At 50.2% G+C, this 16,861-nt stretch overlaps 1 protein-coding gene across 2 annotated transcripts; it reads right to left on the reverse strand.

Annotated features, from left to right (window-relative positions):
• Positions 1 to 255: 255 nt before the first annotated feature.
• On the reverse strand, positions 256 to 15,507 carry Lmbr1l (limb development membrane protein 1 like). 2 transcript variants are annotated; one of them, XM_057791908.1, is made up of 17 exons: positions 15,157 to 15,507; positions 12,440 to 12,524; positions 10,948 to 10,981; positions 9,413 to 9,552; positions 9,178 to 9,281; positions 8,461 to 8,587; positions 6,495 to 6,563; positions 6,320 to 6,384; positions 5,984 to 6,056; positions 5,821 to 5,904; positions 5,665 to 5,741; positions 4,689 to 4,766; positions 4,349 to 4,422; positions 3,274 to 3,364; positions 2,756 to 2,822; positions 809 to 970; positions 256 to 625 (listed from the first exon to the last, which is right to left on the reverse strand). In XM_057791908.1, exons 1-17 carry the CDS (start codon positions 15,226 to 15,228, stop codon positions 558 to 560), a joined length of 1,470 nt encoding a protein of 489 aa, XP_057647891.1. In that variant the 5' UTR covers positions 15,229 to 15,507; the 3' UTR covers positions 256 to 557. The 2 variants fall into 2 exon arrangements, with proteins under 2 accessions (XP_057647891.1, XP_057647890.1); XM_057791907.1 differs by having other exon boundaries at positions 5,821 to 5,922.
• Positions 15,508 to 16,861: the final 1,354 nt, after the last annotated feature.

Here is a 16,861-nt window from a genome sequence, read left to right on the forward strand (position 1 = left end):
GGGGAAGGAAGGCTTCTCCTGGGTACTCAGGACCAGCCAGGACAGGTGGTATAGACACAGAGACAGGCTCTTTATAAAAAACCAAGAGAACCCTGGGATGAACTTTATTGCTGAGGGGCGCAGCTCTCCCTCACTGCACCTTGGTCTCTCCAGTGGTCCAAAGCCCTCCACAGGATAACACAGTGCTTAGGCTCTGCTGGGTCTCCACCCCACCTGAGCCCAGCCCTTCCCACTCCCACCCACCCTATTGCACATCATTATGTAAACAAGGCTTCAGGCATGGCCTGGAACAGGATTGAGGCAGATTGATGTGTAAACGGATTTGGGACCAGGGACTAGAGCCAGTCCCCCAGCTCACCTCCTGCTGAGGCCTCAGCTACTTCTGAAAGGGCAGGAGGCCGGTCCCAAACTCTGGCTCAGATTATACAGCAGTCAGGTGGTTCAGTTCCCTCCTCCACCCACCCTCTCAGATTCCCGGTCCTGAGGTCCAACCACCCTGGCTTGCCTCCAGGACTAGACAGTGTCCAGTTTTCTCCTTCTCAACCCCTAGCAGGAGGTCACTGGTGCTGTTTCTTCCTGGAAGCCCTGGGAAAACCAGAGACAGGCAAGGGTAGCCTGTCCAGCCCTGGAAAAGAGAAGGCAAGCAGTCAGAAGTAGACACCGGTCTAGCTCCTCAGAGGTGAGGCAATCAGGGCATACACGGGGTAAACGAGACAGGTGATCTACAAATAGGTAGTGTATTCTTTTCCCTGCTGGGCTACCCTCGGTTCTGAATGAACTCCCCAGCCCAGGCGTCTCATCCTCTTACCAAAGGCTCGGATCAGCTCAGCTCTCACAGCTGCAGTGAAGGTCTTCACCAGACAGAGTGTGGTAAGGCCAGCAAAGGCTGCATTATAGAGGAACACGATGTAGAAATTGCCCAGCCAGTTGAAGCGTCCAAAGTCACCCAGCAGGTCAAAGCGAGTCAGCCCTGAAGTACAAAATTTATAATGAGAAGGGGGAATCCCCCAAAACCTCTCCTCAAAGGAGCCCAACTTTCTGCTGCCCCCTGGTGGCCATATCTGAACATCACATCGTCTAGCATGTCTGTCTATGTATTATTACTCTCAAACCCATTCCGAGGCCAGTTCAGGACTATTAAATGCATCAGCAGCTAAATTTGCTCCTATTCCTCCTTCCAGAGACTCGAATTTTTTCCTTCAGTTGGGCTGCCTCTAGCCTCAGGGACTTCTAGGAGTTCCCAGTAAGGCAAGTGCTTCGAATCTAAGAATCTACAGGTTTGCTATTTTCAGTAGTGTACAGTTTAGTAGCTAAGAAAGACTAAGCTGACTGAAAACTGTTATCACACTGGTTTTTTTTTTTTTTTTGAGACAGGGTTTCTCTGTGTAACAGCTCTAGCTGTCCTGGAACTAGTTCTTGCAGACCAGGCTGGCCTCAAACTCACAGAGATCTGCCTGCCTCTGCCTCCCGAGTGCTGGATTTAAAGGCGTGCGCCACCACCGCCCGGCTTGTTTTGTTTTTTCAATTCCACTTCTAGATAGCTGGGGATGCATAGCAAGTTCCTTAGATGTTCTGGGCCTCAATTTTCTCAATTTTAAAACAGAGAAAACAAGGGGGCTATAACAGTTATGGCAAACACACATTTACTTGTTTGTCCCAGGCACTGTTACAATCTCCCACGCCCCTTCTTTCCCTCCTTTGAGACAGTCTTCTGTGTTCCAGCCAGGCTGCATCATATGGCTGAGTATGAATAAGAACTTGTGATTCCCCTGCCTTGAGACAGGGTTTCTCTGTGTAACAGCTCTGGCTGTATTGGAACTCGATCTGTAGACCAGGCTGGTCTCGAAATCAGAGATCTGCTTGCCCCTGCCTCCCAAGTGCTGGGATTAAAGGTGTGCACCACCATTGTCTGGCTCCTGCCCTCTTCTAGCCTCTTCTGGAGCCAGACACAGAAATGGTGCAGACAAACATGCACATAAAACAAAGGAAACCAAAAACGGACACCAAAAGCTCAGTACAGGCCTTTATGAAGCTACACTGTTTCCATCTTTATGTGGGATGGCGGATCTTCACGGGTGTTTGTGGAAATTAGGGAGCGTATCTAATTACACAGCATTTTCCCTTTCTCTGTGTGCATGAGTGTGTGAGTGCCTATATGAAGAGGTCAAAGACAACTTGAAAGAGTTGGTTCTCTCCTCCCTTGTGGGCTCCAGGGAGTGAACTCCAATCAACAGGCTTGATGGTGGCAACTGCCTTTACCAAGTCATCCCTGACCCTTGAATCCCTTTTCTGAGTACACACGAAAGAAAGAAAGAAAGAAAGAAAGAAAGAAAGAAAGAAAGAAAGAAAGAAAGAAAGAAAGACAGACAGACAGACAGACAGACAGACAGAAAGAAAGAAAGAAAGAAAGAAAGAAAGAAAGAAAGAAAGAAAGAAAGAAAGAAAGAGAAAAAGAAAAGCCAGGGGCCGGAGAGATGGCTCAGTGGTTAAGAGCACGGCTGTTCTTCCAGAGGACCCAGGTTCAGTTCTCAGTACCTGCATGGCAGTTCACAACTGTCTATAACTCCAGTTCCAGAGGATCTGACCCCTCACACAAGCATCCACATGCAGGCAAAACACCAATGCACACAACAACAAATAAACAAACAAACAAACAAATTCTAGGGCTGGAGAGATGGCTACCACCGCCCGGCGTAAACCTCATTTTCTAAAGCTGTGAAACAAGCCAATTCCCTTTCCTACCTTCAGTACTTACCAAGGGTTCGGGAGAAGACAGGAAGTGCTGAGCTTAGGACCAAGAGGCAGACACAATTCCCAATTATCTGGGTGAGAGAAAAGAAAGAAGAAGCAAGTCAGGTGGTGGTGGAACACACCTTTAATCCCAGCACTCGGGAGGCAGAGGCAGGTGGATCTCTGTGAGTTTGAGGCCAACCTGGTCTACAGGAGCTAGTTCCAGGACAGCTAATACTATTACCCAGAGAAACTCTGTCTGGAAACACCACCCCCCCAAAAAAAACCCCAAGTCCCTCCAAAAACAAAGCAAAACAAAAACCAAACCAAACCAAAAAGTAAAGGAAAAAGAGGCAAAAGTAGCAATAGTTGCCAGTACTCTCAGGAGGCAGAAGCAGGCGGCAGAGCTCTGTGAGTTTGAGGCCAACCTGGTCTACAAATCAGGACAGCCAGGGCTATAGAGAGAAACCCTGCTGTGGGGGCGGGGTTGCCGACACCCAGCTCACCCATTCCCCAGGAGGCTTCTCCTCGTCCCTGCCATACCTGTGTCATGGCTGTGTCGTGCCATCTGGGCCTCAGGCTTCGGAAGAGTGGAGAACTGTAGAAGCCCACGACCGAGGACACCATCAGGTAACCGCAACTGGGTTAGGGAAGAACTGGCCAACCTCTAAGGACTGCCTGCCTCAGAGAAAGGACTCCTCAGACCCCTTTTCAAGGCTAAGCTTTTCTGTGTGGCGTGTGTCTGAGTGTATGCAGAGGCCACAGGTCAGGCTGGGTGTCTTCTCCGCTCATTAACTTTATTTACTGCTGTTGGGTCAGTTCTCACGCTACTGTGAGTTCCCAGGGACAGCACTCGGGTTCTTAGGCTTACACAGTGGGCACTTTTACCCACTCTGTGTATACATGTGTGGGGTGTGTGCACACGAATGTGGATGCCTGCAGAGGCCAGAAGAGGGTGTCAGATGCTCTGGAGCTGGACTTACAGATGGTTGTGAGCTACCTGACCCAGGTGTTGGGAACTGAATTTGGGTGCTTTTACAAGAGCACTAAGCCCCCCAACTGCTGAGTCCTCTCTTGGCCCTCACTGGCCATCTAGCAAGGCCACTATCTTACTATCTTATGAGACTGGCTTTTTGTGGTTTTTTTTTGTTTGTTTGTTTGTTTGTTTTTTTCGAGATAGGGTTTCTCTGTGGTTTTGGAGCCTGTCCTGGAACTAGCTCTTGTAGACCAGGCTGGACTCGAACTCACAGAGATCCGCCTGCCTCTGCCTCCCAAGTGCTGGGATAAAGGCGTGCGCCACCACCGCCTGGCTTCTGGGGGGGGGGGAGCCAACTCATCTTAACTATTTCAAGCCTAGAACTTACCAGTTTGGCTATACTGGCTCTTGAACACACTACCTGGATCTTCCTGTCTCTGCCTCCCCAGCACTGAACTACAGGCAGATGCTCTTAACTGACTGTGTTATCTCCCAAGTCCTCAAGATCAGGTAATTTCCTTGTCTGAACCCAAGTTAGATGAAGATTTGCCCTCCCTACTATTCTCCGCCCCAGCATTCCCAAGGAGTCTACTAGGAGGCAGGTTTGGTAAGCAGAAGTCACGGGGGTTTCCAGAAGGATACAAGATCAACACAACCTGGATGATGGCACCAAAGGATCCAAGTTTGGAGAAGGAGACCTGGCCCAGGGAGGCATCCTGTGGGGGTGGGGTGACATGATTGAGGGACATTCCCACTGTGAGTACCACCAGCCACACCCAGTCTTCCCTCTGTCCTCGGCTTCTGTCTCCCTCTCCAACCTCCGCCCACGCTGTAGCCCAGTGTAGCCCATTCTGTCCTGAAACTTGTGGCAATCCACCTGTTTCAGCCTCCTACGTGCTAGGGTAACAGGCACATGACAGCGTATCCAGCTTCCCTAGCCTTTCTTAAGCCCTCTCCAAAAGAAGCGGGAAGAGTCCTGTACCTGCATGCCCCGCGGCATGGCAGCCTCATCAATGAGCAGCTCCAGGATGTGGATGGCCACGATAAGCACAGACAGGCCCTGTGTGGAGCAAGGTCACCAACTCCCATCATCCCTGCTCCAGCCCAGTGCGCTCTGAGCTCAATGTTAGAGCATTCCCTTCGGTACAATGTTTTTCCGCTCTAAGAGCAGCTCTGCTTCCAAGCAGCTTTAGGGGCCTAGAGCTGCTGCTAGCAACATAGCACTTTGAGGAGACTACTGGACGAACTGCTTCCAATGGGTGCCTGTACCAGCCTACCTACAGAGTACACTGTGGGCTGGGGTCAGCCTACCTATCTATAGAGCACACTGTGGGCTGGGGTCAGCCTACCTATAGAGCACACTGTGGGGCTGGGGCCAGTCTACCTATAGAGCACACTGTGGGCTGGGGTCAGCCTACCTATTAGAGCGCACTGTGGGGCTGGGGTCAGCCTACCTATTAGAGCGCACTATGGGGCTGGGGTCAGTCTACCTATAGAGCACACTGTGGGCTGGGGTCAGCCTACCTATTAGAGCGCACTATGGGGCTGGGGTCAGTCTACCTATAGAGCACACTGTGGGCTGGGGCCAGTCTACCTATAGAGTGCACTGTGGGCTGGGGGGAGGCTCTGCAGAGCACCAAACACACACACAGAGGAAATAACCTAGGTACCATTTCCCCTAAAATTATTCCTCAAGTCCTAATCCAGCACAGGGGAGACACGAGATTTCAACTTTTAGTCTCCTTCTGTGTACTTTCTCAATGACCTTGTGTGACTTGGGGCAAGCCAGTTGTATTTCTTCATCCACAAGATGGGAATTAATGCTCTGAGCACAGGACGTAAAGCAGGCCCTCTGAGAGGCAACTGCTGCTATGGATGACAGCCACACCGACGCACGTCTCTGTCCTCGCTGAGGACGCACTCACTCCCCGCCCCACCAAGGGCGCTAACAAACGCACCGTCAGCAACAGCAGACACAGCATAGCCAGAGGATAGCCCAGGTTCCGCTGCCAGGCCGAAGCCTTCCGCCGCTTTTCTGTGCAGGGGTGGGAGGTGGTTAGCGAGTACTTGAAACAAGGAACTACTCTCCCCGGGAAAAGCACCAGTCCACATACCCAAAAGGACCCTCTGGGTCTGCAGAGCCAGGACCTGTCTGTGCAGCAGCTCCATGTCCAAAGGCAGCCAGCAGGAGGTGGGATCTGAGGGCAGAGAACACACTTCCCTTCAGTGCTTGCCAAGGCCAGTCCACCACCCAGGCAAAGGAGCGTTTAAACTCACTGCAGATTCTTCGAGTCAGAGCTGCCTCCTCAAACACCGAACAGTTCAGCTGTTCCTCCAGGTCTTCCAGTAACTGAGGGCAGGGGACAGGAGGCTGTCAGAGGCTCTCTGACCCCAACAGCCCTGTACATCCCCAGTCTTGGTCTAACTCTGCTTCACCACCCCATGCCCAGAAGCTTTGTCCTATTCCTTCCAATTACTGGCGTTCTGACCAGCTCCAGATGATGAGGTCTAGTCTTCTGCGAGTTGTGCATAACACAACTGTGGGTTCATTTTGCAGCTTGGCCTCAGATGCAAAACATCCACCCTGTACAAAAGGCAAGGAGCACCACATACCCGGGGCTTGACCAGCAACTTCCCAGTGACAGAGAACATGCGGGCGAGACCTAGTGGAGTGCACACTGTGGGGACAGGAGCATGTCAGTCACCTCGCAGATCCTTCACTCCCTCTCCCTCCCCAGCCCTCTCCTTCTACCCTGACTGCTCTTTCCATCCCTGACTCTGCACTCACCCAGGAGCAGGAGCACGCCGAGGAAGGAGATACAGGAGTAGAGGTAGGGGAGGTAGTACTCCCAGAAATCTAAAGATAAGAAAAGCACATCAGCTTGTCTTACTTCTGATTCCTGGGAAGTGACAGGGCTCTGTCCACATAAGAACACAATGTAAACACCTCCAGGCTATAGGTAAGTAACTACTGCGGAGAGCTGGCCCAGGTTAGAAGTGGAGTGCTGGGCAAACTGGAGATCCTCATTTATATGAAAGGCAGAAAGGCAGGCAGGCACAGCTGCTATCTGGCCCAGGGGAGCAGGGTTAAGTACAGTCAGAGCCTCGATTCTAAAATGGGAGGCTGGGTATGGTGGCACGTGCCTGTAATCCCAGCAGAAGCAGGAGGTCGAGGCAGAAGACTGCAAAGCCAGCCTGGGCTTTACAGTGAACAACTGGTTATCTATTATCTATGATTTTTAACCAATGTCTGTGTAGCTCTGGCTGGCCTTGAACTCACAGAGATCAACCTGCCTCAGTCTCCTGAGTGCTGTAACTAAAATTACATGCTATCATCCTGGCTGATTATTTTTTAAAATCAGTGCAGGGACCCAGGGGAATATTTCTATATGTTAGATGTGTTCAAAGTCCATCAGTTTGGAACTTCAGTCTACAGAAATGATGCCAGTTTCTTCCACAGCTGATCAAATGCACATTGCCAACTCAAGAGCCAGCATTTTTTTTTTCTTTTTAAGATAGACTCTTAGCTGGGTGATGGTAGCAAACACCTTTAATATCAGCACTTTAGGAGGCAGAAGCAAGCATATCTCTGGAAGTTCAAGGACAGCCAGTTTCTTTGAGTAAAAAAAGAAACACTGTGGAGTGGGGAGCCAGGCGGTGTTGGCACATGCCTTTAATCCCAGCACAGGCGGATCTCTGGGAGTTCGAGGCCAGCCTGGTCTACAAGAACTAGTTCCAGGACAGGCTCCAAAGCTACAGAGAAACCCTGTCTTGAAACCCCTCTTCCCAAAGAGAGAGAGAGGGAAGGAGAGAGGGATAGAGAGAGAACATCTTCTTCCATAGCCTAAGATGGCCTTACACTCACTATATGAACTCATGGCAGTTACCCTTACTTAGTCCAGAGTGCTCAAATTACAAACTCTAAAAGGAGGTAGGAGGGAAGGCTGGAGAGATGGCTCACTGGTTAAGAGCACTTGTTGATCTTTTTTTTTTTTTTTTTTTTTTTTTGGTTTTTCGAGACAGGGTTTCTCTGTGGTTTTGGAGCCTGTCCTGGAACTAGCTCTTGTAGACCAGGCTGGTCTCGAACTCACAGAGATCCGCCTGCCTCTGCCTCCCAAGTGGCACTTGTTGATCTTACAGAGAACCCAGGTTTGTTTTCCAGCACCCAAATGGCAGCTCCAGCCTTCGCAACTCCAATTCCAGAGGGTCTGGTGCCCTCTTCTGGTCTCTGTCGGTACTGCACAGATGTGGTACACAGGCATGCATACAGGGAAAAATCCATACACATAAATGTTCAAAAAAACTGGGCAGTGGTGATGCACGCCTTTAATCCCAGCACTCAGGAGGGACAGGCGGATCTCTGTGATTTCAAGGCCAGCCTGGTCTACAAGAGTTAGTTCTAAAACAGTCTCCAAAGCTACAGAGAAACCCTGCCTCAAAACAAAACAAATCTTCAAAAAAAGAGGAAAAAGCTGGAGCTCTATTAAGTTTTGGATACAAAACAGTTTTTCAAAATGTGAGCATTGAAGGCCTGGTCTCTGTTACAACGCGCAGAGGCGTGCTCTTAGGAAGTGACTAGAGCTAGAATTTTGGCCATCCACGGGTTTATAAACTTTGCTCTAGCACATGCACCTTGCCATGAGGTTCTGCTTCACCACAGCCCAGAAACCAGAGCTGAATGACCACAGACTAAAACCTCTGAACTCAGGACTGCTCCTCCTTTGAATCACAGTGACAGAAAGTTTAACTCTCACCATAGAGCGACTCCCTGCTGGCCTTGTCATTATCTACAATGGCTGACGCCACCCACACCATGCCCAGCACAAGCAGAGTGAGGAGTATCAACATCACCACTGTCTCGTAGATCCGGCCCAGGACACCCTGCAGGAGGAAGAGACGCGTAAAGCACAGGGGTCAACCACACATCAGAGCTATGCCTGGGCTTGAGGCACCAAGGAGGTCTGGACTCAGTAGACAAGAGGGAGTGTTCTCTCTAATTCTGAATCGCTCTGCCGTCCTAGTGTCCGGGTCATTCCATATTCTGGGGTTCACTTGAATTCCCACCCTCCAATCATTCAGTCTCGCCTGCTCCAAGGAGGCGGCCATGAGGTCAGCACCACACAGGCTCTCTGCTCTCTGCCTTGGGCGCAGCCTGCCCCATGCAGGGGTCAGCAGGGAAGTGGAAGGGGTGGAGCACGTCGGGGGCTTCCTATGCTTTCTCTCACCTTTGGCATACTGATTTCCAGCAGCAGCTACATAAGACAGTTAACTCTTCTGCTAAATGAGCTCCTATTCTCAATTTTAACTACCAGTGGTTCTAGAAATGCCCCACAGGCTTGGGGTCACAATGACTTCTCATGCTGCTACAGCCTCAGACTCCTTGTCCCATCCCTTAACTCTGACTGAAGTCTGCAAGTCCCCCTAGAGTAGAGTTCTGCTTCTGGCCTGAGCTCTTATGTTTCCTCACTCACCTTTCTGGAGCCAGCGAAGCCCTCAGACTCTGTGAAGAAATATGCAAAGGGCATAAGGAAGATGAGAGACAGGTTGGAGAAGAGAAAAACGAGGTTCCAAAGACCTAGAGCCAAAAAGGAAAAGCAGAGTTGGTCACTAAGGGGCCAATCAAGGTGGGCGACATGACTGATTAGCTCAAGGCTGCCTAATTACCTGCCCTGCTCCCTACCCCAAGCTCCAGTCCAGACCACATACCATGGATGAGGGAGCCGTTGAGCCACTGGATATAGTAGTTCCTTGGCAACGAGAGCAACACCTCATTGCTGATGATGGAGAAAGGCAAAAGTAAGACGGCACCCAGGGCGACTGCCAGGGTAAAGGTGCACAGCTCCAGCCTAAGAAGAGGAAAGGACGGGTCAGCCCAGCACTCACTGCCCTACTGTCCCACTTTCCCCCAAGACTTCTACTTCTAAGCCGGGTGGTGGTGGCGCACACCTTTAATCCCAGCACTTGGGAGGCAGAGGCAGGCAGATCTCTGTGAGTTCGAGACCAGCTTGGTCTACAAGAGCTAGTTCCGCGACAGCCAGAGCTACACAGTGAAACCCTGTCTCGAAAAACCAAAAACCAAAAAAAAAAAAAAAAAAAAGGACTTCTACTTCTAGAACCAGCAGGAGCGATGGGAGGGAGCTGTCCAGCTGGGCTCTGCCCACTGCCACCTCACCCTAGTCCTTACCTACAGAGTAGCCTCAGCAGCTGGGATAGACGCCACCTTAGGTAGTCATAGGCCCCTAATCAGCTGTGTCACTTGTTTAGGCTATCCCAGGAATGCCATCTTCCCATTCATGCCTACAGGGCATGCCAGGAATGCTAACAAAGCAAGGACGTGGCTCCTCCTCTCTGCTTAGGGATACAGATTTCTGAGCTTGCCTTTTCTGTGTGGATAAGCGCTCAGTCTCCATATGGCTATGCCCTTTAAGAAGGCATTAGTACAGCTAAAACCCAACCTCATAAGCAAGGCCTGTGCCACGGCTGCGCCAGCTGGGAACACATTCAGAAAAGGAGAATCTGTCAGTCCAGAGGGGGCATCTCCGTATTTCCTCTGTATGTGCTGCGAGTGAATGGGAACTGTCCATGAGGGCTGGAGAAATGGCTCAGAAATAAATTAAGAGCACTGACTGGTCTTCCTGAGGACCTGGGTTCAATTCCTGGCACCCACATGGAAGCTCACAGGTGTTGGTGACTCCAGGTCCAGGGGACTCAACATCCATGGCAAAACACAAATGTATATAAAATAAAAATAAATAAGATTTTTTTAAAAAATATCCATGATAAGGGCCTTCCTCTAACAACCAATCACTTTTGTCTTCAGGGTGTTTTGTGTGTGTTTGTGTGTGTGGTGGTGGGGTATTCAAGACAGGGTTTCTCTGATCCCTCAGGGGTTTTCGATCTTCACCAAAGCCTGCCCTGTTTCCATTAGCCTGTCTCCCACTTCCATTCCCCACCCACATTGACTGTTAGGAGGTGAAGCCAAGCTGAAGCCATTTCCTGGTGACTCAGGCCCCAGCCAATATCCACATCATGAAGCTCCTGGCCTAACCAGGGAGACAGGAACAGCAGCTTTTCTGAACATCCCAAGCAAGCATAGGGCAAAGCTGGAAGAAGCCAGAAATAGGGTAGAAGTAGGAACTCCTCTTGGATGGATGACAGCTCCCTCTCCTGCTGCCCTAGAGGACTTTGTAGACCCAGCATCTAAGGCGCTGGATCCGGGTGGTGAAGGTAGTGGCACTCACGCGATCTTGTTAACTGTGGCGTCTTCATCATCCACTGCAAGAGACAGACAGGAAGGGGACTCAGCAGGGCATCAGTGGGCGGCTCCGGGAGCCAAACTTATTATAATGTGTCCCCTTTCCCCACCACTGAAGACAGTGCTGAAAAAGAGGCTCTGGGAGATCTTACACTATAACCCTCACAACCTATTCCCCAACCAAGGCGGCAGCTTGATGACAGTGGTCCTAGGTACACAGAATAGAAGCCCCTAATTCCCACGCTCTTCTCCTTCCTTCTCATCACTAACAGATTCCTCTTTAGAGAGGCTCAGAATGCAGTCTGTGAGGTTGTTCACATCAGTGGCTGGGGGAAGGAAAAAGAAACATGCACAGGGGAAGATGGACTTCGCAGAGAAAAGTCCCACAGGGGACAGCACTGATGCGGTGCTGGGCATGTTCCTCTACCCCATCGAGACCCATGGACCCAAAGCCACACTCCAGGAAAACTTAGCCTCTCTACAAAAAGAAAGACTACTGTCACCAAATCTTAGGAGGTGCCAGGTCCTTGTGGGAGAGCACTAGGAAGGAGATGGCACTCACCCTGCAGTTACCTACTTCAGGATCACAGATGGCTCTCACTTGGTCCTCCCAGTGACAAAGTACCAGGCGGACTAATAATTATGCCCAATTTGTAGGGTGAAACTGAGGATCAGAAAAGTTACATGGATGCCGGGTAGCAATGCCGTATGACTTTAATCCCAGTACTCGGGCCGGGCGGTGGTGGCGCACGCCTTTAATCCCAGCACTCGGGAGGCAGAGGCAGGCGGATCTCTGTGAGTTCGAGACCAGCCTGGTCTACAAGAGCTAGTTCCAGGACAGGCTCCAAAACCACAGAGAAACCCTGTCTCGAAAAACAAAACAAAACAAAAAAAATCCTAGTACTTGGGGGCAGAGGCATGTCGATCTCTTTGAGTTCGAGACCAAACTGGTCTACAAAGCAAGTTCCAGGAAAGCCAGGACTACACACAGAGAAATCCTGTCTCAAAAAAAAAAGAAGAAATAAAAACTACATAGATAGGGATGAGGTAGCACACGCCAATATACCTTGGGAGGTAGGAGGTAGAGGCAGGAGTTCAAGGTCACCCTTAGCTACAAGGAGTTTGAGGCCATCCAGGACTACATGAGATATTGTCTATAAAACAAAATAAAACCAAGAAAGGGGTACCTGATTTTGAAAATGCCACAATAAAACATTATTTTGTCATTATTTTGTACTCTAACTTAAAATATATACAAATAAAGTAATTAAGTAACAAGAAAGAAATGAAAGCTTTTCCATCTATTTCTCTAGAGGCCACCTTATCTCTGCTTGTGGAAGGACGGGGCTGAGCAGCAAAGGTTTCTAACAGCCCAGCACAGCCACCACTCCTTTCCCAACAGGCACCGTCACCCACTCCTCTGGGGCTGGCTCCATGGCAACTGGAACTCTGGCTGAAGGCTGGGAGGTCAAAAGCACCTGTGGTGAACTCAGCAGGCCTCTTGAAGCGGGTCAGGAAGACATGGCAGAGGATGTAGAGTGTTGCAAACAGAAGTATTGAGATCTGTGCCAAAAAAAACAACCTGGAATGACATGTTCCATAGTTTCTAGCACATTCCACAGCCCCAAGGGTTCCATACATCCTGGGATTCTACATTGCTCACTGGTGCCTTCCTTTTAGTTACAGCATCGGGGGCTCCACGCAGGACCAAACAGAGGCTATCCCAAGTCCTTGGGAAACAGTGCCAACCAAGTCCCAGCACTTTGCTGGACAAGCTTCAACCATATCTTTAGAGGTGAACAGAGAAACTTCTAGAAATATATATACACATGCATACACATATCCTATACCCTAAAATCAGGCCATAGAACAAGAGAGACTGACTATACTTTGACAACATTCCGGGAAAGTAACAGGCTTGAGAAAAAGTTGTCTGCATTGTCTTCGTATTCTTCTTACCCAGCTCCATTTGCTGTCATGAGAAAGTATACTCCATGAACTGCTATGTCAGAATCACGTCTACCGAGCAAATCCGAACTTCTACTGTTTATTTGGAACCTGAAACATCAGGTCTGCTCTGTGGCAAACTAGAGCCCATCTAATTATCATTCAGCAAGGCTTTAGTCAGGCCCAACGTTTCCAGAGTTGGTTATCTGCCACTTTAAAATCCTCAGGTTCTTCCACAAGTGACTTTCAACTTCAGGGATAGGGCTCTTAGGACCTACCCATGGCCCTGAGTGGTTAGACAGGACAGAACTTGAACAGATTAATTAGTACGTGGGTTACATTTAGACACTTCCTCAAAGCCAGAGAATACAAAAAAAAAAAAAAGATGTCACTGCAGTTGAGGTAGACAAAGACAAGATTAGTCTCCCGTGTCTTCTAGTCTCCAAGAGGAACTGACCTTATAGGAAATCTGTTCAGTGACAAGGAGAGAAGACACTAAGAAGTCCTGAATCTGGAATACAGCTGTAGCTTTTGACTTAGGGAACCCCCATAGAAGCAGTCACCAAGATTGCAGCTGCATTTTTACAGCTGTGTTCTGTTCATTCTGCCCTGAACTTGTGCAATACCCAAGAAGGTAGAAGAGCTTAGAAGGTCAGGCTTGGACTTCCACCCACTTCCAGTAGATGCTAGATTGTTCTTTTTTTTTTTTTTTTTTCTTTTTTTGAGACACGGTTTCTTTGTGTAGCCCTGGCTGGTCTGGAATTCACTCTGTAGACCAGGCAGGCCTCGAACTCAGAGATCCATCTGTCTCTGCCTCCAGGGTACTAAGATTAAAGGCATACGTCACCACCACCATCCAGCCCAGGTTGTTTCTAACTTCTAGATGGAAGCCATGAGGAGGAGGTACATGAGACCTTCAGGTGTCCTTGGCCGGTGCTGATGTCCTAAGCTAACAGCTTAGAAGGCAGAAACATAAGCAATTCGTAAGGGCTCACCTGTCCAGGTGGTCAGTCTCTATACAGAGTCTCAAGGTCTAGATGTGCCTCCACGATATGCCCAATGCCCCAGTGAGGACCTTTGCACCAGGGACACACAAAGATGCTACTTGATTCCTACACCTGGGGCCGTACACCTGTACTTTCCAGTCCTCATTGATGAAGGCAGTCCTCAGTATATCCTGTGTCCCTTTACGTTTTCTTCAATCTAAGCATGCCAAGACTTCTTTCCATTCCTCCAAACCCTTCCCTTTTCATTTAGTATGCTCAGAGTTCTATGCAGAAACACCAGAGAGATGGTTCCTGCAGGCTATCCTGAAGGAATAAGAACACGCTAGAGGTGGTGGTGCACACCTTTAATCCCAGCACTGGGGAGGCAGGTGGATCTCTGCTGAGTTCGAGGCCAGCCTGGTCTACAGGGGCTAGTTCCAGGACAGGCTCCAAAAGCTACAGAGAAACCCTGTCTCAAAAAACCGGAAAAAAAAAAAAAAAAAAAAAAAAAGGAACATGCCTGTCCTCAGGACTACTGCGGAGCCCCCAGAAGAACTCCCAGAATGGCTAGTCTTCCAGGGTGTCAAATAAATTATCAGGAAGTGTTGTGGGGTGTGCGTCACTGTGTTGGCTTGTGTTTGGCATGCTGCATGCCAAAGGCCCAGGGTTCAATCACAACACGAATGAAAACAAACCACCGTCATAGAAGGGAAGAGAAAAATAGGCGCGGAAACTTCGGTGCCTCCCCATCTCCACATCTTACAACCCACCTAGGACAGGATTACTTTCTTCCTGAGTGGGAGGACCCACAACATCCCCTACTCTTCCCTCGCGCCACCACTGCACGTCCCTAGTTAACTGCTTTGTGTGACCGGGTCTCGCTTCATCCCAACATCAGCTACGACTGCCCTCCATCTACTTTTAATGGGAATACGCACATCAACTTGTCCCAAAGCAAACCCATCCTTTTGCGGAGGTTCAGACCTTTCCGCACAAGAGGACCCACGGCCAGGAACGCCCGCCGAGGAGGAGTCGAAGGAGGCGGGGGGAGGGGCGAGCAGCCGAGGAACGGAAACCCCGCGGCTTTGTTTACGACTCAGGGACCCAGCACACCCGACTCAGGAGTTCGCCATCCCGGCCCCGGCCCCCTCAGGGACCGAGGTGCTGGGAGCCGGGGCAGCAGGACTTCCTGTCCCCACCGCTGCCCGCGCCCCTCCCACCTCGGCCCGGCCGGCCCCTTCCCGCCCAGGTCCCGCACTCACGATGCACTCGCGGACCCGGTCGTGGAACAGCTGCTCTCGCACGGATAGCACTTCGTAGTCAGCTGCTTCCATACTCTGCTCAGCATGACTGGGACGGGGCTGTCTCCGGGCCCGGGGAGGACGAGCGGGGATGAGGCCGCCGCCGCCCGCCAAGCACCCGGACCCAGCCTAGGAGCTGCTCCTCGCTGCCCGTGACGGAAACTCAAGGTAATCTGGGGCTCAGATTCAGCCGTCGGACGCCCCGCCCTTAAAGGGGCAGGCCCCAGCCCGCCTGTCTTAAAGGGCTCGGGTCCCCCGCGGCTCCCTCCCCTTTAAGGTGGGGTCACTCACAATCACGTTTCAACGCAAGTACCGGCCGCCCAACTACGCGGAAGCTCCCGGCTCGGTGCTATCCTTTTAAGAGGCCCGGTGACGACACAAGGCCTGGGCGGGTTTCTTTCAAACAGCGAAACTTATTGGCTGCTTGTTGGCTGTCGCTCATCGTGAAGGGTGCGCTGATAGGATATTCTGGGAAAGGAGGCGGGATATTTTTGGCCTGTCGATGCTGTTGTAAAAACGAAGAATCCACTTGATCTGCTGTTGAGATGTGCTGATTCCAGGATATTAGTATCAGCCACGATTTTAGTTTAAATGAATGGTTTGGATCAGGACAACCAGTCGAGATATAAGAGCACCCCGCGGCCCTGTAACCCAAGGGCCTATAGCGTTTTCTCGAAGTGTATTACTATTGGAGATTTCCCCAGCCACTCCCGAAAGCTTTCTCTCAATCATTTTTATGAAAGGCCTAGGATATTAGAGAACGAATAGTAAAAACAAAAGTTGGATAGGAAAGCCGGGCGGTGGTGGCACACATCTTTAATCCCAGGAGGCAGAGACAGGCGGATCTCTGAGTTCCAGCTAGCCTGGTCTATAGAGTGAGTTCCAAGACAGCCAGGCTACACACAGACAGACACCCAGTCACGAGGGGAAAAAAAAAGCCGGCAGTCGCCCTTAATCCCAGCACTCCGGAGGCAGAGGCAGGTGGATCTCTATGAGTTCGAGGCCAGCCTGGTCTACAGAATGAGTTCCAGGACAGTTTCCAAAGCTACCCTGTCTTGAAAAATCAAACCAAAAATAAAAGGTCACGAAACTTTTTTGTTGACAGGTCTTGCTATGCAAACCAGGCTATCCTTGACTTCTCAATGATCTCACTCAACCTTCCAGTTGATTGCTAGATGATAGGCATGTTCTACCAGGCCCGGGCTATCCTGAAACCCTGTGAGGAAATGTCCACAGGGAATATTGGTGAGCGGACTGAGCCAAACATTAACCAACTACCAAACATTAACTACCTAACTGCTATGTGCCATTCTCTTTATAGCCTTTATCTAATTTTACCATCATAGCAGGAATTTGAAACTAGAAAATAGAGGTTGTCATGGTCCTACTTAAGATTTAGAATCTAGCCGGGCGGTGGTGGCGCACGCCTTTAATCCCAGCACTCGGGAGGCAGAGGCAGGCGGATCTCTGTGAGTTCGAGACCAGCCTGGTCTACAAGAGCTAGTTCCAGGACAGGCTCCAAAATCACAGAGAAACCCTGTCTCGAAAAGTCAAAAAAAAAAAAAAAAAAAAAAAAAGACTTAGAAGACTTAGAATCTAGGCCAGGTGGTGGTGGTGCACACCTTTAATCCCAGCACTCAGGAGGCAGAGGCAAGCGGATCTCTTT

The sequence above is a fragment of the Chionomys nivalis genome, chromosome 17 (assembly GCF_950005125.1).
Source record: "Chionomys nivalis chromosome 17, mChiNiv1.1, whole genome shotgun sequence".
Lineage (NCBI taxonomy): Eukaryota > Metazoa > Chordata > Mammalia > Rodentia > Cricetidae > Chionomys > Chionomys nivalis.

Coding starts and splice junctions, on each gene's coding strand:
- Lmbr1l (XM_057791907.1), bottom strand. CDS start 15,228: ATGGAAGCAGCTGACTACGAAGTGCTATCCGTGCGAGAGCAGCTGTTC. Junction 10,982..12,439: donor GCCTGCTGAGTTCACCACAG/GTGCTTTTGACC, acceptor TGTCTCTTGCAG/TGGATGATGAAGACGCCACA. Junction 6,385..6,494: donor CGGCGTGCTCCTGCTCCTGG/GTGAGTGCAGAG, acceptor CTGTCCCCACAG/TGTGCACTCCACTAGGTCTC.